The following is a 17166-nucleotide window of genomic DNA, read 5'->3' as shown; positions in this document are numbered from 1 at the left end:
TAGTTGGTCTGGTAGGTTCTGAATATTGGTTGGCAGGTTCTTCTTGTTGTTGAAGAAAGAGAATGACCATTTTTGGAAGTTTCAGAGCAAATGCTGGGATTTATTGCCTCCTCTGCCATTGCTGCTATCATATTTTGGGTACTTTATACTCTGTCCAACTTTCTTCTGGGTACTGCACATACTTCTCCTCATCTGATTGTTCCAAGAACAATATGGAGCTTGTAGTCACTTCACAGTGAAGGAAGGGAGGCTGGTGGAAGCCAGGAAACTTGTCACAGAGCAAGTAAGTTGTGCCACAGGACTTGAACTTGGTATATCTGACTGGAGAGCCCCTAGTGTTAGCACCAAGTCAGACTGCCCATCAAGCACACAGTGATGGTCTTCCTCTGATTTGAACCCTGGACTCTGCTGTCAGGCCCCAAATCATCAACACTGCAGCAAAATTGGCACATATTTTTTCCTAACCAACATCATGATTAACTGTCTTCACTGGGAATAATGGAGAAGACAGAGCAGGAACTGCATTCCTCTGTCCCACTGAAAGGACATAAAGCTTACAGCTTTACATGCAACCTAAAGAGATCATCCCCTCTCTGTTTTTCCCTCCTGCACCTCACCTTGTTTCACTGTCTATCAAGTTTTGATCACGGATACTCTGCCTCTGTTTATCTTGTGATGGCTCATGATTGTCTCATTACATTAACAGGGTCCTTCATGGACTGCCTCATCCCCTTTCCTAGGAGCTTTGACTAATTCATCATTTTACAACCCTCCCTGGAACCCTCTATCTACCTGCTGATCATGATGACTAGTTTTTCCTGGCCAGAGCATCCTCCCACATCCAACAGAAGTGACATACCTGCACTGCAAACAGGTGAAACCCAAGTTTTGAGATGAAACTCAATTTCTGCTTCTGCTGGCAGGGGCATGGTCTGTGTGAGGTTGCAGGTTTTTGCAGCACAGAAGTGTTGTAGCACTTAAGGGCAGGCCATGCCCTCTAGTGTTGCAACAGATCCCGCAGCTCACCACCAACTCCTTCTTCTTTCTGGGTTCTTATCTCGTGAGTTGGAAGAATGAAATCCATAGACCAGGGTGAGTGAGTGTAAGAGTAGGATTTATTGAATACAAACAGGAACAACTCTTGCAGGCAAGACAGGGCCCTGTAACAGGTTTTCTCCTTCAGAGTATGCTAGTCTGTGGGTTTATATAGCACTTGGGTCGCTGCTCTTGATCCAAACTTATGCTAGTTAAGGTTTGGAAGAAGTACCAATGCTATTGGTTCAAACTTATGCTAATTAGGGCTTGGAAATGGACTAACACTATTGGTCAGTTCTCAAGTCCCAACTTCCATTCTGGTCTGCCTCACTTTCATTTTCTTGCCTCAAGTCAGAAAGGAGGTTGAGGTCACCAGATGGGGCTGCAGCGCTGTGTGGAGTGGGATTCTGCAGCAACCATCCATACCATGCCAAGGCCTGGCCACCAAAGGATGACAGATCAGAGTACCTTGGTTCACCTTGGTGCTGACTTACCATGCCTCAGGCCCACTGCACCTGTATGGTGGGTTCCATGTGGCAGAGGCAAGTAGGCCAGCTGTGTGGCTTGACATCTGAGGAGCCATGTCACAGGCATGTGTGTGGGAGAAGATATATACTAATGGCTGTGTGGCATGTGAAGCTCTGAGTTCAGGTGGAAATTGTTACCATTTAGGAGTGCTGAGTTCATTGTCTCCATTCAGCAAAGAATTGAAGAACAGGAAACAGAGATAGCAAGCAATAAGTAGGTTTATTGCAAAAGAGAGAGAGACTTCATTGAAGAGAAGGGGCCCCAGAGCTGGGAATCTGGAATATCCTTCTTTTCTTATCTCCTTCCCTGTCCACGTGCTCGTCACTATTATTGATTGGTGTCCCCTCTGTCCACATGTGGTATTTTAGTTTTTTTTATTGGGTTCCTTGCTTAGGAACACGAGTATGGAAGTGTCTGTCTGATTGGGCCCCCCGCTTGTGCCCAGGAGCTATTCCATCAAACAGGAAGTTCTGGCCCTGCCCCCAACTGCCTCACTCACCATCTTGCCCTGGCTGCCTCAGCCCTTCTACATCTCCCTCAAAATGACCCATGCAGCTCTGTTCCAACTTGTATTGCTTATTTTAAACAAAATGCACCAAAAATAATTCATGTTGTAACTCAAGGGAATCACATGTATTTGCCAAGGTAACCCATCTGTCCCCACACCCTGCAGCCCGTCACATGGTAGGCAATTTGTAAATATTTGTTTAATGAACAAAAATAGTAATAATTTCATGAAACTACTTTTTTTTTTCTTTTTTGGTTGGTGGGGTAATCCTTACTTAAATAGTTGGTTTAATGGATTTAATCCCTTATACTGTGGCTATTTTAGAGGAATGAGAATAAGACAAAATATTGAACCTCAACATGGGAACACAAGGCTCTTTCACTTTTTATTTGCAAACCACTTTTAAGGATTCTGGACTTGGATTGTCTCTAGGTTGCCGTCTCAGTGACAGGATTTCCCAGGGCACCTGGGTTTGGGGGATTTCAAGGGAAGTGCCAAGGCTTAGGTGAGGGCTGGAGAAGCAGACCTGTTGCTGTCAAATCATGGGCTTGAAGGCAGATACCCCCAGATTCTCACCTGGGGGTGGCAGGTCCTTGTGATGCCATCTCCTCCTCTGGACCTTCTGCCAATCCTCATGCTGTGATTTAATGATGCCCACTCCAAAGATGTAATTTTGGTTTTGATAAGAAAATTTAGCCAAGAGAGTGTGTTAAAATGCACCCATGGCTTTGGCTGATGGCTTTCTGAGTCTGTCCTCTGCCTTATTTCCTGGTACTGAGCACATCCAAAGCCCCTCTTGCGTGTTCAGCTTTTATCCCAATTACTTGTGATTGGTTGGAAGTCTCCTGACTCGAGCTCCCTCTCTGGGGGCAGTTCCAGGTGACTCACTTCTAGATATGCAGTTATCATGTAGAGAAAAAAAAAATGACCCAAATGTATGAGCAACATTAAGTGTCCTGACAGTGAAGTAGTGCTTTTCTCTTCCTGGTGTTTGTGTGAAATGATCTGGCAAAATAGATGCTGCAGAAATAATGCGTTTCTGTGTCTCCCTTCTCAAGTGATAAATGTTCTTGGCTCATCATGGGATTTCTTGCCAAATGCTGATTCTGCTAACAGAAGAAATGGAAGCCTTGGATGTTCTTATACGACAGGGGAATGCAAAGTTTCTCAGGCTTGCCTTCCTTCTGTGTCATGAATGCTAAGAGGTAATTTGCAGAGGGCTGTGTCCTGCCTGAACCCTTGGCTGAAGTCACAGGCTCCCTTGCTCAGGCATCTGCAGCTCCTGCACCCAGCCAGGGGAGGGCAGATCCAGGAGCACTGGTACCATCAACCACCTTGTTGCAATTTGTTACTCAAAGAGCTTCGATTTAAGAAGGCAGAATGTGACAACAGCTCACAGCACCTATTAGAACCCTCTGTAGCAGAAGGGCCAAGAGGGAAGAGCAAGGGAGCAGTAGGATTTGGGGTGGCCCATTATGACTAGGCATTGTGCTGGGAACTTTCACAGAAGTCCTTCCAGTGAGATTATCGTCCCTGGCATTCTGACTGAGGCCGAGGAGGTCAAATAACATCCTTAAAGTGACACAGTCAGCCAGCCCAAACTGCTACTGTGTCTGAACACCAGCCCTCTTGCTGTCTCCCAGGGAGCTCTGGGAGACATTTTTATTTGTGCTTTTGAAAAACCTCAATGTACAGAATAGAGAGGAGGAAGGTGTACCTGGAGGGAGTGGTCGGAACAAATACTCTAAACCCTTGAATGACTGCAACTGTTACAGGTCTCCACACCGGCCACCCACCTGCCCAAGTATGGATGAGGTTCAAACTCTCAATCACAGTCCTTCTTCCCCTCCACCCGACCCTTTGGTACCAGGGTTTGAACCCAGTGGCACTTAACCACCAAGTAGCATAACCAGCCTTTTTAATGTTTTATTTAGAGACAGGGTCTTGCTGAGTCGCTTAGGACCTCACTAAGTTGCCGAGGCTGGCTTTGAATTTGCAATCCTCCTGTCTCAGCCTCCTGAGCCACTGGGATCACAGGCATGTGCCACTGCACCTGGCCCAATCATGGCAGTTCATTGGCCTCCTCTAGCACTTCTCTGGCCTCATTCTCACACATGCCCCACTCCTTGGTGCAGATGCTCCAGCGAAGTGGAACAGGGCAGTTCCAGGGCCGCCTTCCAGACAAGTTTGCTCCTTTCCCTGCCGATATTGGTACTGTCAGGAGCTGTGTGTGCACCTTTGTGGCCGGATTCCAAGCTCTCTTTCAGTGACTGCTAGACCTCAGCTGTGCCCTGGCTGTGGCTTTTGCTTTCAGCTGCAGCCCTTGTCAACTGGCGATGTCTCCGCTTCTTGGTGTTTGACTCTTGGAGAGTCTGAGCCACTGCTGGCTACAAATTCAAAGAAACAGGTGTTTTTTATGGCAGCGAGAAGGGCCTTAGGAAACAAGTTTGCAAATATTTGGGCTGTCAGTCTTCTATCCTTCTACCCCTCTAAGTGCAAAAATCTGAGCAGCGGGAAGTCAGGCCTCCCAGGATTCACACCTGTCTCTGAACATTTGACTCCCTAAGCCGACTGAAGCTCTCTGTGCCTCCGCTCCCCACCTGCAAGGCAGGGATCATAGCACCTCTCAGGAGAGTTGTGGGGACCTCACAAATAAATGTACGAGAAGCTTCTAACCCTGTGTTGTGTAGGACTAATTTTACTGACTTCCATAGACCCTGCCAGTGAGGACATGTTGACTAACTGTATAGATTTTGATAGGGACTATATTCCCCAAAGGAATCTGTTTAGTAGGTGGCCATATTCTATTCTAAATAGAACAGCAACTTTCATATTTTCTAACTTCTAAAATAGTATATTTGTGGTAAACATTAGAAAAACAGGTGACCAAAAAGAAGAAAGAAAAATTATCATTTGTAATTGTATAGCCAACTGTGAATGCTTGGCACACATCCTCTTAGCTCTGCATGTGTATGCAGATTAGTGATTTAAAAGAAAAAGCCATCAATTACTATCTAGAATATATTGTAACATACTGTGCACGTTTCCTATGTTGATTGACAGTTTGAGATGGCCTTGTGGAATTCTGTTGTATCTTTGTAGCTTATTCTTTCCAGTTGGTGTAGGTCAAATTGTTTGGTTTTCTGCTTTAGGTATCTTTAAAAAGAAAAATTAAAATTTTATTTGTTCTAAATAGTTGTACATGACAGTAGAATGTCTTTACATATTTTGATAGACCATACATAGAGTGTAATCTCTCCTTTTTCTGATCATACATATTACAGGATCACCTTTTTAATGGTTCTGATCTGTATTACCATTCTGAGCCACCAAGGGCCTGTGATTGATTAATGAGTTTCATCAGGTTACTCTTTCTGTTCTTCAAAATCTTTTGATTCCAGCAAAGTGAAACATTTCCTGGAAAGACTAAGGCATCATGTTGTTCTGACCTGATTTCAGCTGACGATAGCACATCTTGAAAAGGCAGAGCGTTTTCTAGATATGGGGTAACTTCCCCAGGGGGGTAGGAAAGTAATGCATACTTGGCCTGATAGCAGAGAGGACCTGTTGGCACCTGTTCTAAAGGAGGGGACTCAGACTAGAAGAGGAATGGAACCAGGGAACTATTGAGTTTGCCCCAGATCTGGAATCCTCGGTTTGGTAGATAGTTTCATGTTGAGATTTGTCACTAGGACATAGGCATAAGTAGTCCTGGGAGACTGACACACTGTACGGTCAGTGGCCCTTTTTCACAGAGCAGACTCAGAGGACAGATGTGGGAAGATTGCATTGAAAAGTTGGTGGGAAATTCGAGTTAAATTGATTCCTTCTAGAAAGCTAGTGGAAGAGAAACATGCAAATAACGTATATGACCAGAATACTGGGACCCAATATAAAAACCAAAAGATCCAGGTATGGGGTCACTGTGAAAACCATTTTATGTGTCTTTCTCTTAAGCCTCCATCTCCGTTACCTGAAGTCACAGAATCACTGAAGACAGACATTTATTTCACTGATTCTATAAATATGAGGCTGACATTAGTATTTTTAAAATATTTTTTGGTAGTGAATCAGCCTTGGGTATAAGCTGGCCCCTGCTGTGGGGTTTTGGAGCACATCTGGCAGTCAGCAGGGAACCCCCAGGATTTTTGGCTCCAAATATATTGGCTTGCATTCAGATTTAGGGAAAGTTTCCAGTGACTATCATTGAAGTTTTATTCAGACACCAGAGGACGCTGTTAGCTTAAGCAGGACTGGGCAGGCCAGGATTCCATATCCCAGGCCAATCCAGTCACCTCCTGGTGGCTGGGAGAGGCCACCCTTCTAGGATAATGCACCTGCCACACCTGCCTTTTCTTTATATAGCATTGTATTAACAAGCGTCACCCAGAGAAGTCCTGTAAGTGTCTGCTGTGTGTGTGTGTAGGGGTGGTCATCACGAAGGTCTATCCTTGTCTTCTGGGCCACACCAACTGTAATGCCAGGAGAGATGGGCACAGTTCTTTGGGCCCTGGAATGGAATGTGCTGCCTCCTTGTTTTGGGGAACCAGGACAATTTTGGTGGGGAAGGAGGGGAAGGCTAGAAGAAAGAAAAATGACTTGCAGGTGAGATGAAAGACAGGGGTCTTCCAGACAAACCCATGTGACTTTTTATGAATGTTCTCAGAAGTAGGAAACTGTAACTCTTGGGACATTATGGGACCATGCAGACCAGTTCAGAACATCCACTAAATAACAGCAGATGTATATCTTGGTCTAGATTCAGGTGGTCCAGTAATAACACTAGTTTATTTCTACTAATAATTAAGATCAACTTAATTCTGAAAAACTCTCAGCCCTTGGGCCTGGTATTCAGGTCAGAGGCTCCAATGTCTAGTCTGAGGGTCCCTTCCAGCCTTCCTTCTCTGCCAGTGACTAGTGATGGGAGCTGAGAACTCCATATCTAGGATCCTACCCACTTGTACCAGTATGAAGGGGATCTTGTGGCTCCTAGAACGCAAGGCCCTAACCCCACGCCTTCCTGCTGGGCTCTAAGGATTTCTTTTAGTCTCAGGGACCTGAGGAATTCTCTCTTTACTTTTCTTCCCTCCCTTTAAGTCCCTTCCTTTGTCTTCAAATCCTAATCTTCTCCTTTCAGGATACCCAGTATTATTGGAAATTTGAACTGGGAAGAGATGTGTTTTGAGTGACATGTACATACATCATCTCTTCCTAGCTCAGCCTTGGGTATAAACTGGTTTCTGCTGACCAGGAAAAGAGAGACCCCTTCCACTTTACATTTTTGAAGGTAAAGGTTGGGGAGAATAAGAAGAAGATATAAATGTAGATGTCAGAAATTATCCTGCTGTTAAAAAATTGTTTTATTCTCCACTTTTAAAAAAGAATCTAGACATCCTAGAGCCAAGATGTGATGTGAACCCATTGTTTTTTCTATGTAGGAGTTTGGGGTGAGGGGCTAGTTACTACTTCACAATTTCTACACAAATTAAACATACAACCCACCAATACTTTTAGTTCCCCAGTCTTTGAAAAACTACATAAATGTAATGGATTTATATTGATAGGAAAAGTATTTTGAACTCCACTGGGCAGATTACTAGTAATAAACATTTATTTCCAGGGGGAACAAAATCTAAGATCTAACTAAAATCTTTAGTTAAACCAACTCTTTGGTCTCAGGACCACTTTCCATTCTTATAAAATAGTCAAGTCCTCCTGATGAGCTGCTGTTTATGTGAGTGGTTTCTGTTGATATTTGTCCTAGTAGAAATTAAAATCAAGAAATTTAAAAAGTAATTCAAGAGACAAAAATTTATTATATAAATAATACTTCATGAAAAAATAACTATGATTTCCAAAATACAAAAAAAATAGGGGTGCATTTCTCCCTTCATTTTGCACATCTCTTTAATATTTGACTTAGAAAGAGACAGGTGGATTTTCCCATCTCTTCTGTATTCAGTCTGTTGTGATTTGTTGACATCCATGGAGAAAATTGGTATTACATAGATAGGCTGCTGGGAAAAGGAGGGCTTCATGGTTCCCTGAGAGGGTTAGGGACCCTCAGGAGTTTGGTGGGGATCACTCTGAGAACTCAGTGTAGTTTTTTATTTATTTTTATTTTATTATTTTTTCCTGTGCTGGGGATTGAACCCAAGGCCTTGTGCTTGTGAGGCAAGTGCTCTACCAACTGAGCTATCCCCCAGCCTCTCAGTGTAGTTTTAATTTTCATTTTTCTAATTGCTAGAGATGTTGAACACCTTTTCATATATTTTTTGACCATTTGTATTTCATCTTCTGTGAAGTTCCTGTTCTGTTCCTTTGCCCATTCATTGATTGGGTTATTTATGGGGGTTTTTTGGTGTTAAGTTTTTTTGAGTTTTTTGTGCATCCTAGAGGTTAATACTCTAGCTGAGGTGAAGGTGGTAAAGATTTTCTCACATTCTGTAAGTTCTCTGTTCATGTTCTTGATTGTTTCCTTTGCTGTGAAGTAGCTTTCTAGTTTGATGCCATCCCATTTATTGATTCTTGATTTTACTTGTGCTTTAGGAGTCTTATTAAGGGAGTCTGTTCCTGAGCCAATATGATGGAGAGTTGGGTCTGCTTTTTCTTCTAGAAGGCACAGGTCTCGGGTCTAATCCCTAGGTCCTTGATCCACTTTGAGTTGAGTTCTGTGCAGGGTGAGAGATGGGGGTTCAATTTCAGTCTACTACATATGGATTTCCAGTTTTCTCAGCACCATTTGTTGAAGAGCCAGTTTAAACAGCTAAATTACTGGATTATATGATGGGTTTTAAATGAAAATGATCTTCAATTGAGAAAATGTAGAAACGGTGGGTCCAATCCTATTATGAATAGGCTGATTATTTTTAGTTTAAGGTTTATTCCTTTTCTAGGTACCAGCTGAATTTCCGAGGGGAATCAAAGTCCATTCTCATGTTTTCTCATAGTTGATTTAATAGTGGAGAATCACAGTCCAGTAGCCCCAAATCAACAAGAACAGTGATATTAAAATTTTATTTTTATTTATTCTCGTAGGTGGATGTGTCTTGTAATTATAGGTGTGGAGTTTTAGTATCATGTGCCTTTAATGTTGTCCTCCCTCCTTACAGAAATACAAAGAGTATGAGAAAGATGTTGCTATAGAAGAAATCGATGGCCTCCAACTGGTGAAAAAGTTGGCAAAAAACATGGAGGAGATGTTTCACAAGAAGTCGGAAGCAGTACGGGTAAGTCCCCTGGTTTCTGCTCTGTGTTGCTGTGTCCCTCAGCTTGAGGGACTGGGCCTGACGAGCCCAACTCTCAAAGATAAAAGTTGTCTCTTCCATGAGCACTTTTATTTCTTCAGTCTAGTTAACCAGGAAAAGCAGTTACTAGGGACTCTATTGCACTTTACATGTTGGGTTCCTGGACCAGTTTTCTTCATAGGATTTTATGCCTTCAGCAGAGATGCCACCAACCATACAGCTGTGGAGGATGGGCCTCCACCTGTGTGACATACCCAGTAATTATCGAGAATCATTCAAGGGTACATGGTGCTTCAATTAAGCAAGTATAAAAAATGTAAGCCATGCTTGTCAAAATATAGAATGGAAAAATCTCAATGGAGGTTTAGAAGTTGGAAGTTCTCCTGATCTTTGTTGGAACATTACTATAATTAAAGTGTTTGGTTGACCAGTAACAGCTCCTTGAATTTTCAAAGCATCAGCTGAATGAATGGAAATGCAATCCCCAGGTGTATTATTTTAGATTTCCAAGATGGCTTCAGACTTTATTGCTTGTTGCCAAAGAGGGTCTCATACATTTTTGGTGTAGGACATGTAAATGCCACAGTAGCCCATATTAATGTTAGGCCGGCACAGGACAGTAGGAGAAATTATAATCTGAAGAGTTCTTTATTTCTAATGTCAGTTTGCTTACACTCTAGTCTTAATAATTTTCTCCAGAATCTGTTATAAAAGGCAACTTCCTGCTTCAGCTTTTCTTACTAGTTTGCCAAACCAAATGTCCTTGAGTTATTTCTGCCTTAGACCTAATAAGCCCACATCTTTGCTTGTCTTTAAAACATTTTCACGCTATTCTCATTCAGGGAAGGAGACCTTTGTCTCTTAATTAAGTTTTTATTTTTGGTAAAACAGTCTTTATGAATCTCAGCTTCTTCATCTGTAAAATGGGAAAAACTCAGGCCAGGGTTGTGAAGTTCAAACAGTTATGATTCTGCGTCAGTAGCACAGATTCTGCACATGACCAATGCTAAAGAATTGGAGCTGCTTCACCACTATGGTTATTGTTTAAATAAGATGAGACGTCTTTGCAGAAGCTCTGAAGTGCCTTGGAAGAAAAAAAGCACCTTTATCTTCTGCAAAACTAGTGAGCTGAGGGCTAGCTTGGAAGCTGCAAGGTGGCTTCTGCCACATCCTTGTGTCACTTCCTTGAAGCAGGTTGTCTCCCTCACAGACCAGGCAGCCTAGTGGCTCTTCAAATCTCAGCAACAGAGCCACAAAGTAAAAAAATATATATATATCATAATTTTTAAAAAGCTCCTTGTACTTACGATTTTGTGCTTAAAAAATATATATGTCATAATTTTTAAAAAGCTCCTTGTACTTACAATTTTGTGCTTTAAAATGGACTCTTATTTGATGGAACCTTTAGAATATATCAAAAAATATCAAAGAGGGGCAGACATCTCTTAAAATTCTCACTACTAGTCTAAAAACTATGGCTTATGCTCTTCTGTGTTGCTTTCCTTCCAGTCTTTTCTGTTTGCCTTGCTATGTGTGTACATGTGTGCATTTCCTTATTTCATATTTGCAGTTATGGTGCCTGTTCACTTTTATACCCAGCTTCTTATCACATCTTTCTACCCCTCTAGTGTATTTCCCCGGTTGACTGTATTTTGTGATTTTTCTTCAATGGCTGTGTAGACATTTTAGTCTACAAGTGTATCATCATTGATCCTGCTGCTCCTATATATTTGGGTGTTTAGGTTATTTGCAAGTTTTGAAATAGATATTGCTGCACTGAATCTTCTTGTACATTGATAAATTGAATAACCAAGTACCTATGGCATTTTGGGTGCTCTTTTGAGGATTTTGTATGGACCCACTTATTTTGTTCTTGTCACAGTCCCATGATGGAAGTTACTCTCATCATTCCCATTTTACAAAAGAGGAGATGGAAAGACTGCAGTTAGGTAGCTTCTCTGAGGAGGTCACATGAAAAGCAAGCAGTAGTTTCCAGACCCCTGGATTCCATGTTCTTCACTGCTCTGAGAGCCCAGCATCCTAAGGACACTTTAGTCTCCTTAATATGAATCTCCACACCTGGAGAACAGTTCAAAGTCTCTGAACCACTCTTGAAGCTTCCTCGTGCTGATGAAAACATTTCTGTCCAGATAAGCTTGTACCAATTCATAACCTTGCTAGCAGGAATGGGATGTGAGTGCTCATTTCCCTGATACAAAACCAAAACAAATATATATATATATATATAAATAATAAAAAAACCCACTGTAATTACTATTTTCTGTTTATGAAATGCATACTTCTTTGATGAAACTTTCACAATATTTTGAAAATTATCAAGCAGGGAGGAAAAAAAAATCCCCTAAAATTCCCACCACCTGGCAGAAAACTATGGCTTATGTGCTTGTGTTTCTTTCCTTCTGGTCTTTTATCTTTGTCTTAAATAACTTGTAACAACATTGTCAATTTGAGAGGGTTAAATATTGTTTTAACTTGCATTTCTTTTTGAATTACAGTTAGGATATTAAATAAATGTCCTTTGCTTCTACTTCTACAACAGATAGGCAAGAAGCCCTGGTGTCTATAACTTGGGGGGTTCTTGGAGGGGCATGTGTGTAGCATGGCACTGGAACCAAGGGCCCAGCCAGCACCAGATCCTACTTCTCATCCCTTTGAGGCAATACACCCACAGGGTGAGTGAGACCTGGGCTCTGGAACTACTGTTGCAGATCTCAGGTAGGAGGACAGTGAGAAAAGCTGAGTGACCTCCGTGGGTCTATTTTTCCTCATTTACCTCCCTGGGAGTGTTAGGAAGAATGTGGCTTTTTTTTTTTTTTTTTAATGTAAACAAATGGGATACATGTTGTTTCTCTGTTTGTACATGGAGTAAAGGCATACCATTTGTGTAATCATAAATTTACATAGGGTAATGTTGGTTGATTCATTCTGTTATTTTTTCCCTTCCCCCCACCCCTCCCATCCATCTTTTCCCTCTATACAGTCCTTCCTTCCCCCATTCTTTCCCCCCTCCCTAACCCTAACTCTAACCCTAAAACTAACCCCTCCCACGCCCTATTATGTGTCATCATCCACTTATCACCGAGATCATTCTTCCTTTGGTTTTTTGAGATTGGCTTATCTCACTTAGCATGATATTCTCCAATTTCATCCATTTGCCTGCAAATGCCATAATTTTATCATTCTTTATGGCTGAGTAATATTCCATTGTATATATATATGCCACAGTTTCTTTATCCATTCATCAACTGAAGGGCATCTAGGTTGGTTCCACAATTTGGCTATGGTGAATTGAGCAGCAATGAACATTGATGTGGCTGTATCTCTGTAGTATGCTGATTGTAAGTCCTTTGGGTATAGGCCAAGGAGTGGGATAGCTGGGTCAAATGGTAGTTCCATTCCAAGTTTTCTAAGGAGTCTCCATACTGCTTTCCAGAGTGGCTGCACTAATTTGCAACCCCACCAGCAATGTATGAGTGTACCTTTTTCCCCACATCCTCGCCAACACCTGTTGTTGCTTGTATTCTTGATAATTGCCATTCTAATTGGGGTGAGATGAAATCTTAGGGTAGTTTTGATTTGCATTTCCCTTATTACTAAGGATGTTGAACATTTCTTCATATATCTGTTGATTACTTGTACATCTTCTTCTGTGAAGTGTCTGTTCATTTCCTTAGACCATTTGTTGATTGGATTATTTGTATTCTTCGTGTAGAGTTTTTTGAGCTCTTTATAGATTCTGGAAATTAGCGCTCTATCTGAGGTATGGTTGGCAAAGATATTCTCCCACTCCGTAGGCTCTCTCTTCACATTTCTGATAGTTTCCTTTGCTGAGAGAAAACTTTTTAGTTTGAATCTATCCCAGTTGTTGATTCTTGCTTTTATTTCTTGTGCTATGGGAGTCCTGTTAAGGAAGTCTGATCGTAAGCCAACAAGTTGAAGATTTGGACCTACTTTTTCTTCTATAAGATGCAGGATCTCTGGTCTGATTCCAAGGTCCTTGATCCATTTTGAGTTGAGTTTTGTGCAGGGTGAGAGATAGGGGTTTAATTTCATTCTGTTGCATATGGTTTTCCAGTTTTCCCAGCACCATTTGTTGAAGAGGCTATCTTTTCTCCATTGCATATTTTTGGCCCCTTTGTCTATTGTTAGAAAATTGTATTTATTTGGGTTTGTGTCCATGTCTTCTATTCTGTACCCTTGATCTACCTGTCTATTTTGGTACCAATACCATGCCGTTTTTGTTACTATTGCTTTGTAGTATAGTTGAAGTTCTGGTATTGCAATACCCCCTGCTTCATTTTTCCTGTGAAGGATTGCTTTAGCTATTCTGGGTTTCTTATTCTTCCAGATGAATTTCATGATTGCTTGTTCTATTTCTGTAAGGTACGTCATTGGGATTTTAATTGGAATTGCATTGAATCTGTATAGCACTTTTGGTAGTATGGCCATTTTGACAATATTAATTCTGCCTATCCAGGAACATGGGAGATCTTTCCATCTTCTAAGGTATTCTTTAATTTCTTTCTTTAGTGTTCTGTAGTTCTCATTGTAGAGGTCTTTCACCTCTTTTGTGAGATTGATTCCCAAGTATTTTATTTTTTTCGAAGCTATTGTGAATGGGGTAGTTTTCCCAACTTCTCTTTCTGAAGATTCATCACTTATGTATAAAAATGCCTTAGATTTATGTGCATTGATCTTATATCCCGCTACTTTATTGAATTCACTTATGAGATCTAAAAGTTTTCTGGTGGAATTTCCTGGTTCCTCTAAGTATATAATCATATCATCAGCAAATAGGGATAGTTTGAGTTCTTCTTTTCCTATTCGTATCCCTTTAATTTCTTTGGTCTGTCTAATTGCTCTGGTTAGAGTTTCAAGGACGATATTGAATAGGAGTGGTGAAAGAGGGCATCCCTGCCTTGTTCCAGATTTTAGGGGGAATGCTTTCAGTTTTTCACCATTTAGAATGATATTAGCCGTGGGCTTAGTGTAGATGGCCTTTACAATGTTAAGGAATGTTCCCACTATCCCTATTTTTTCTAGTGTTTTGAGCATGAAGGGGTGCTGTATTTTATCAAATGCTTTTTCTGCATCTATTGAAATAATCATGTGATTCTTGACTTTAAGTCTGTTGATATGGTGAATTACATTTATTGATTTCCTGATGTTGAACCAACCTTGCATCCCTGGGATGAAACCCACTTGATCATGGTGCACTATCTTTTTAATATGTTTTTGTATGCGATTTGCTAAAATTTTGTTAAGAATTTTTGCGTCGATGTTCATTAAGGATATTGGTCTGAAATTTTCTTTCCTCGATGTGTCTCTGTCTAATTTAGGTATCAGGATGATATTGGCTTCATAGAATGAGTTTGGGAGAGTTCCCTCCTCTTCTATTTGAATCAGTGGCTTAATAAGTGCTTATGCATTTGTCGAGTTAGTGATGCACCAGGTCCAGTGCTGGTAGGTCATCTCATTCAATTCAACATTGCCCCTAGGAGTTGTCAGACTTGGCAGAAAGAAGTCATTTGCCTAGGAAGGGGAAGGGCTAAGTGGAGTATGTTTTTGCACCCTGGTGGTAAGTGTGCAGCACCTCTGTGTTATATCTGTACAAAGTGTTCAGCCCAGAGCCTGGAAACCAAAGACATTCAGGGAACATTGACTGTTACTTCTGGTTAAGGGTCTTTCCATCTTGTGTGCATTCAATAGTGAAGGATAGAGTTTTGGAGCTTCAGGAAGCACCTGGATAATGATAGATAGGAACATGAACTGGGTTCCACCTCTTCATATTGCCTAATTTTGAAATCTTTTTGCTTTAAATTAGTGAGGTTAAAAGAAAAAAACCAGACTACTTGATATGGTTAGTGTGGTTCCTTTGAGAATAAAAAAGCCATTGCTCTGTTTGAATTGAAATGTTCCCAGAATCAAGGCAGCCAGGGTCCTTTGAAGTGTATTTTAAAATAGACATGCAGGGCCTGTATAAGCACGCTGGGTGCTGTGACATCCAGGGAGCACACATCCAGTGCTATGTGTCTTGATACCAAGATGGGGTTTTGGTTGGAGACAGTTGAGATGGATCTGGACTCCATGGTGAGCCAGACAGCTCTATTGGCAGCAGTCAGGAACCATGTGGCATTTGGAATGAAATGTTGGTTTATACCCAATCCAGGGGAGCAGCGGCTGTGACTCTTTTCATATTATAATGACACCTCACTTTTCCAGCAGGAAAGGTTGCTGTTTGCCTGTGGGATTTGTAAGTATTGGAAGAGCAAAGACCTCAAGTTCAAGTTGGCCTATGGCTTGCAGCAGAGCCATTATTTGTGGCATTGCACTAGAATGCACTGCTGTGAAACGGGACAGGTCCCTTTCCCGAGCCGCCCACCCAGCAGCCCATGGTCTGGGAACAGAGTGAGTTTTAGGTTTTCTTCTGCTGCAGTTAAGTAACCACTCTACTCCAAGCCTCCATCCCTATCCTCCATCAGGTCAGAAGTTTGGGGCCCTTCCCTCCTGCCTTCCTGGTGCCCAGTGTCCATCAATCTTGTGTGGCTCATCATTATGACTCGAGGACACATGCTCTCAGCAACCTGGGAGGCTGAAGTAGGAGGATTGCAAGTTCAAAGCCAGCCTCAGCCAAAGTGAGACCCTGTCTCTAAATAAAATACAAAATAGGGCTGGGGATGTGGCTCAGTGGTTAAGCACCCCTGGGTTCAATCCATGGCCCCCCAAAAAAGAAGAACACATGCATGAGAAACTTAGCTCCCAGAAAACACTGATGATTAAAATCTCTACTGATATGTATAAAATACACATGAGACCAGCAATAGCAATTTAGAAAACCTAGGAAACCACAAAAACAACCTCTTTCATCTGTGAAGGTGGATTCAGCTCATGCTGGGGGGAAAAAAAATGGAGTACTGTGGTAACCCAGCCTGTCATCTCTTGGCTGTTAAACAATGTTGATCTTTTTCTCTGTCTCTTCTGGCTTGATTTCATCATTTTCCTCCATCACTTTTCCCAGTGATTAGTTGAATCAGAGTGATTTTATCATGCTCATCCCTATTTGAATTACTCTCCACTATGCAATTATCCTATCAGAGAAAGTCCTATTTTCTCCCCGTCAGATGTCTGAGGTAAATGTGAAACCTAAAGTGGCCTGCCCATTACATAACCTCTGTCATCGGGTTGGTAATGGACTACATGTAACTTTTTTTCAGGCTAGCAAATTATAAATAACCTTAGCTTCCATAATTGCTATTAACATAATGGTGCCATCATTATGGCTGCATTTCTTAACTGTATTTTCTAGTGCTTTTTAATGCCATGGGTGGTTTAATTTTTTTCAGATCCACTCGGAGGCTGGGTCTAGGTTGTTTGATACAGCAATGCTGCCACTTGCTTTCATGCATAGTAATTGTGCCCAAGGCACCATCTCCCAACTTCTTTATTCAAACACGTTCATGCTACCAAGCCCTCAATTAGTGTTGTGGAGCATATCGAGTTTTAAGTTCCTTTGAATGGAACCAGAAATGGAATCCATTTGCTTTTAGTTCATTAACATTTCCAGGGAGGTATTTCTCATTGCTGGATCTGAAGGAGAAGATACGCACCCAACTCCCATTGAGCCATTCCAGAGTGACACCTGGAGACTCTTGCCTGTGACATGAGTCAAAACCCATCGGGGATAGTGACAGAAGGCTCTGAGTTGCTGATGTTGAGAAATGTGTCCTGATTAGAAGGGAGGAAGCAGCAATGGATGCTCATTGCAGGGTCTTGTAGGCAGGCCCCCATATTGTCTTTAAAACCCAAACCTTCATTAGGACTCAATCA

General features: G+C 41.7%; 1 protein-coding gene across 2 annotated transcripts in view; it reads left to right on the top strand.

The window, feature by feature from the left end:
* The window catches only part of Cacna2d3 (calcium voltage-gated channel auxiliary subunit alpha2delta 3), an 885854-nt gene that overhangs the window by 177777 nt on the left and 690911 nt on the right, over window positions 1-17166 (top strand). For both annotated transcript variants that reach the window (XM_047531971.1, XM_047531972.1), the window contains exon 3: window positions 9184-9300. In XM_047531971.1, coding sequence (XP_047387927.1) covers window positions 9184-9300 — 117 coding nt within the window. The remainder of the gene's footprint in view (window positions 1-9183; window positions 9301-17166) is intronic.

Source organism: Sciurus carolinensis, chromosome 17 (genome assembly GCF_902686445.1).
Source record: "Sciurus carolinensis chromosome 17, mSciCar1.2, whole genome shotgun sequence".
NCBI classification, from domain to species: domain Eukaryota; kingdom Metazoa; phylum Chordata; class Mammalia; order Rodentia; family Sciuridae; genus Sciurus; species Sciurus carolinensis.
The sequence above is the reverse complement of the archived record's forward strand: the minus strand, read 5'-3'. Positions and strand labels throughout refer to the sequence as shown.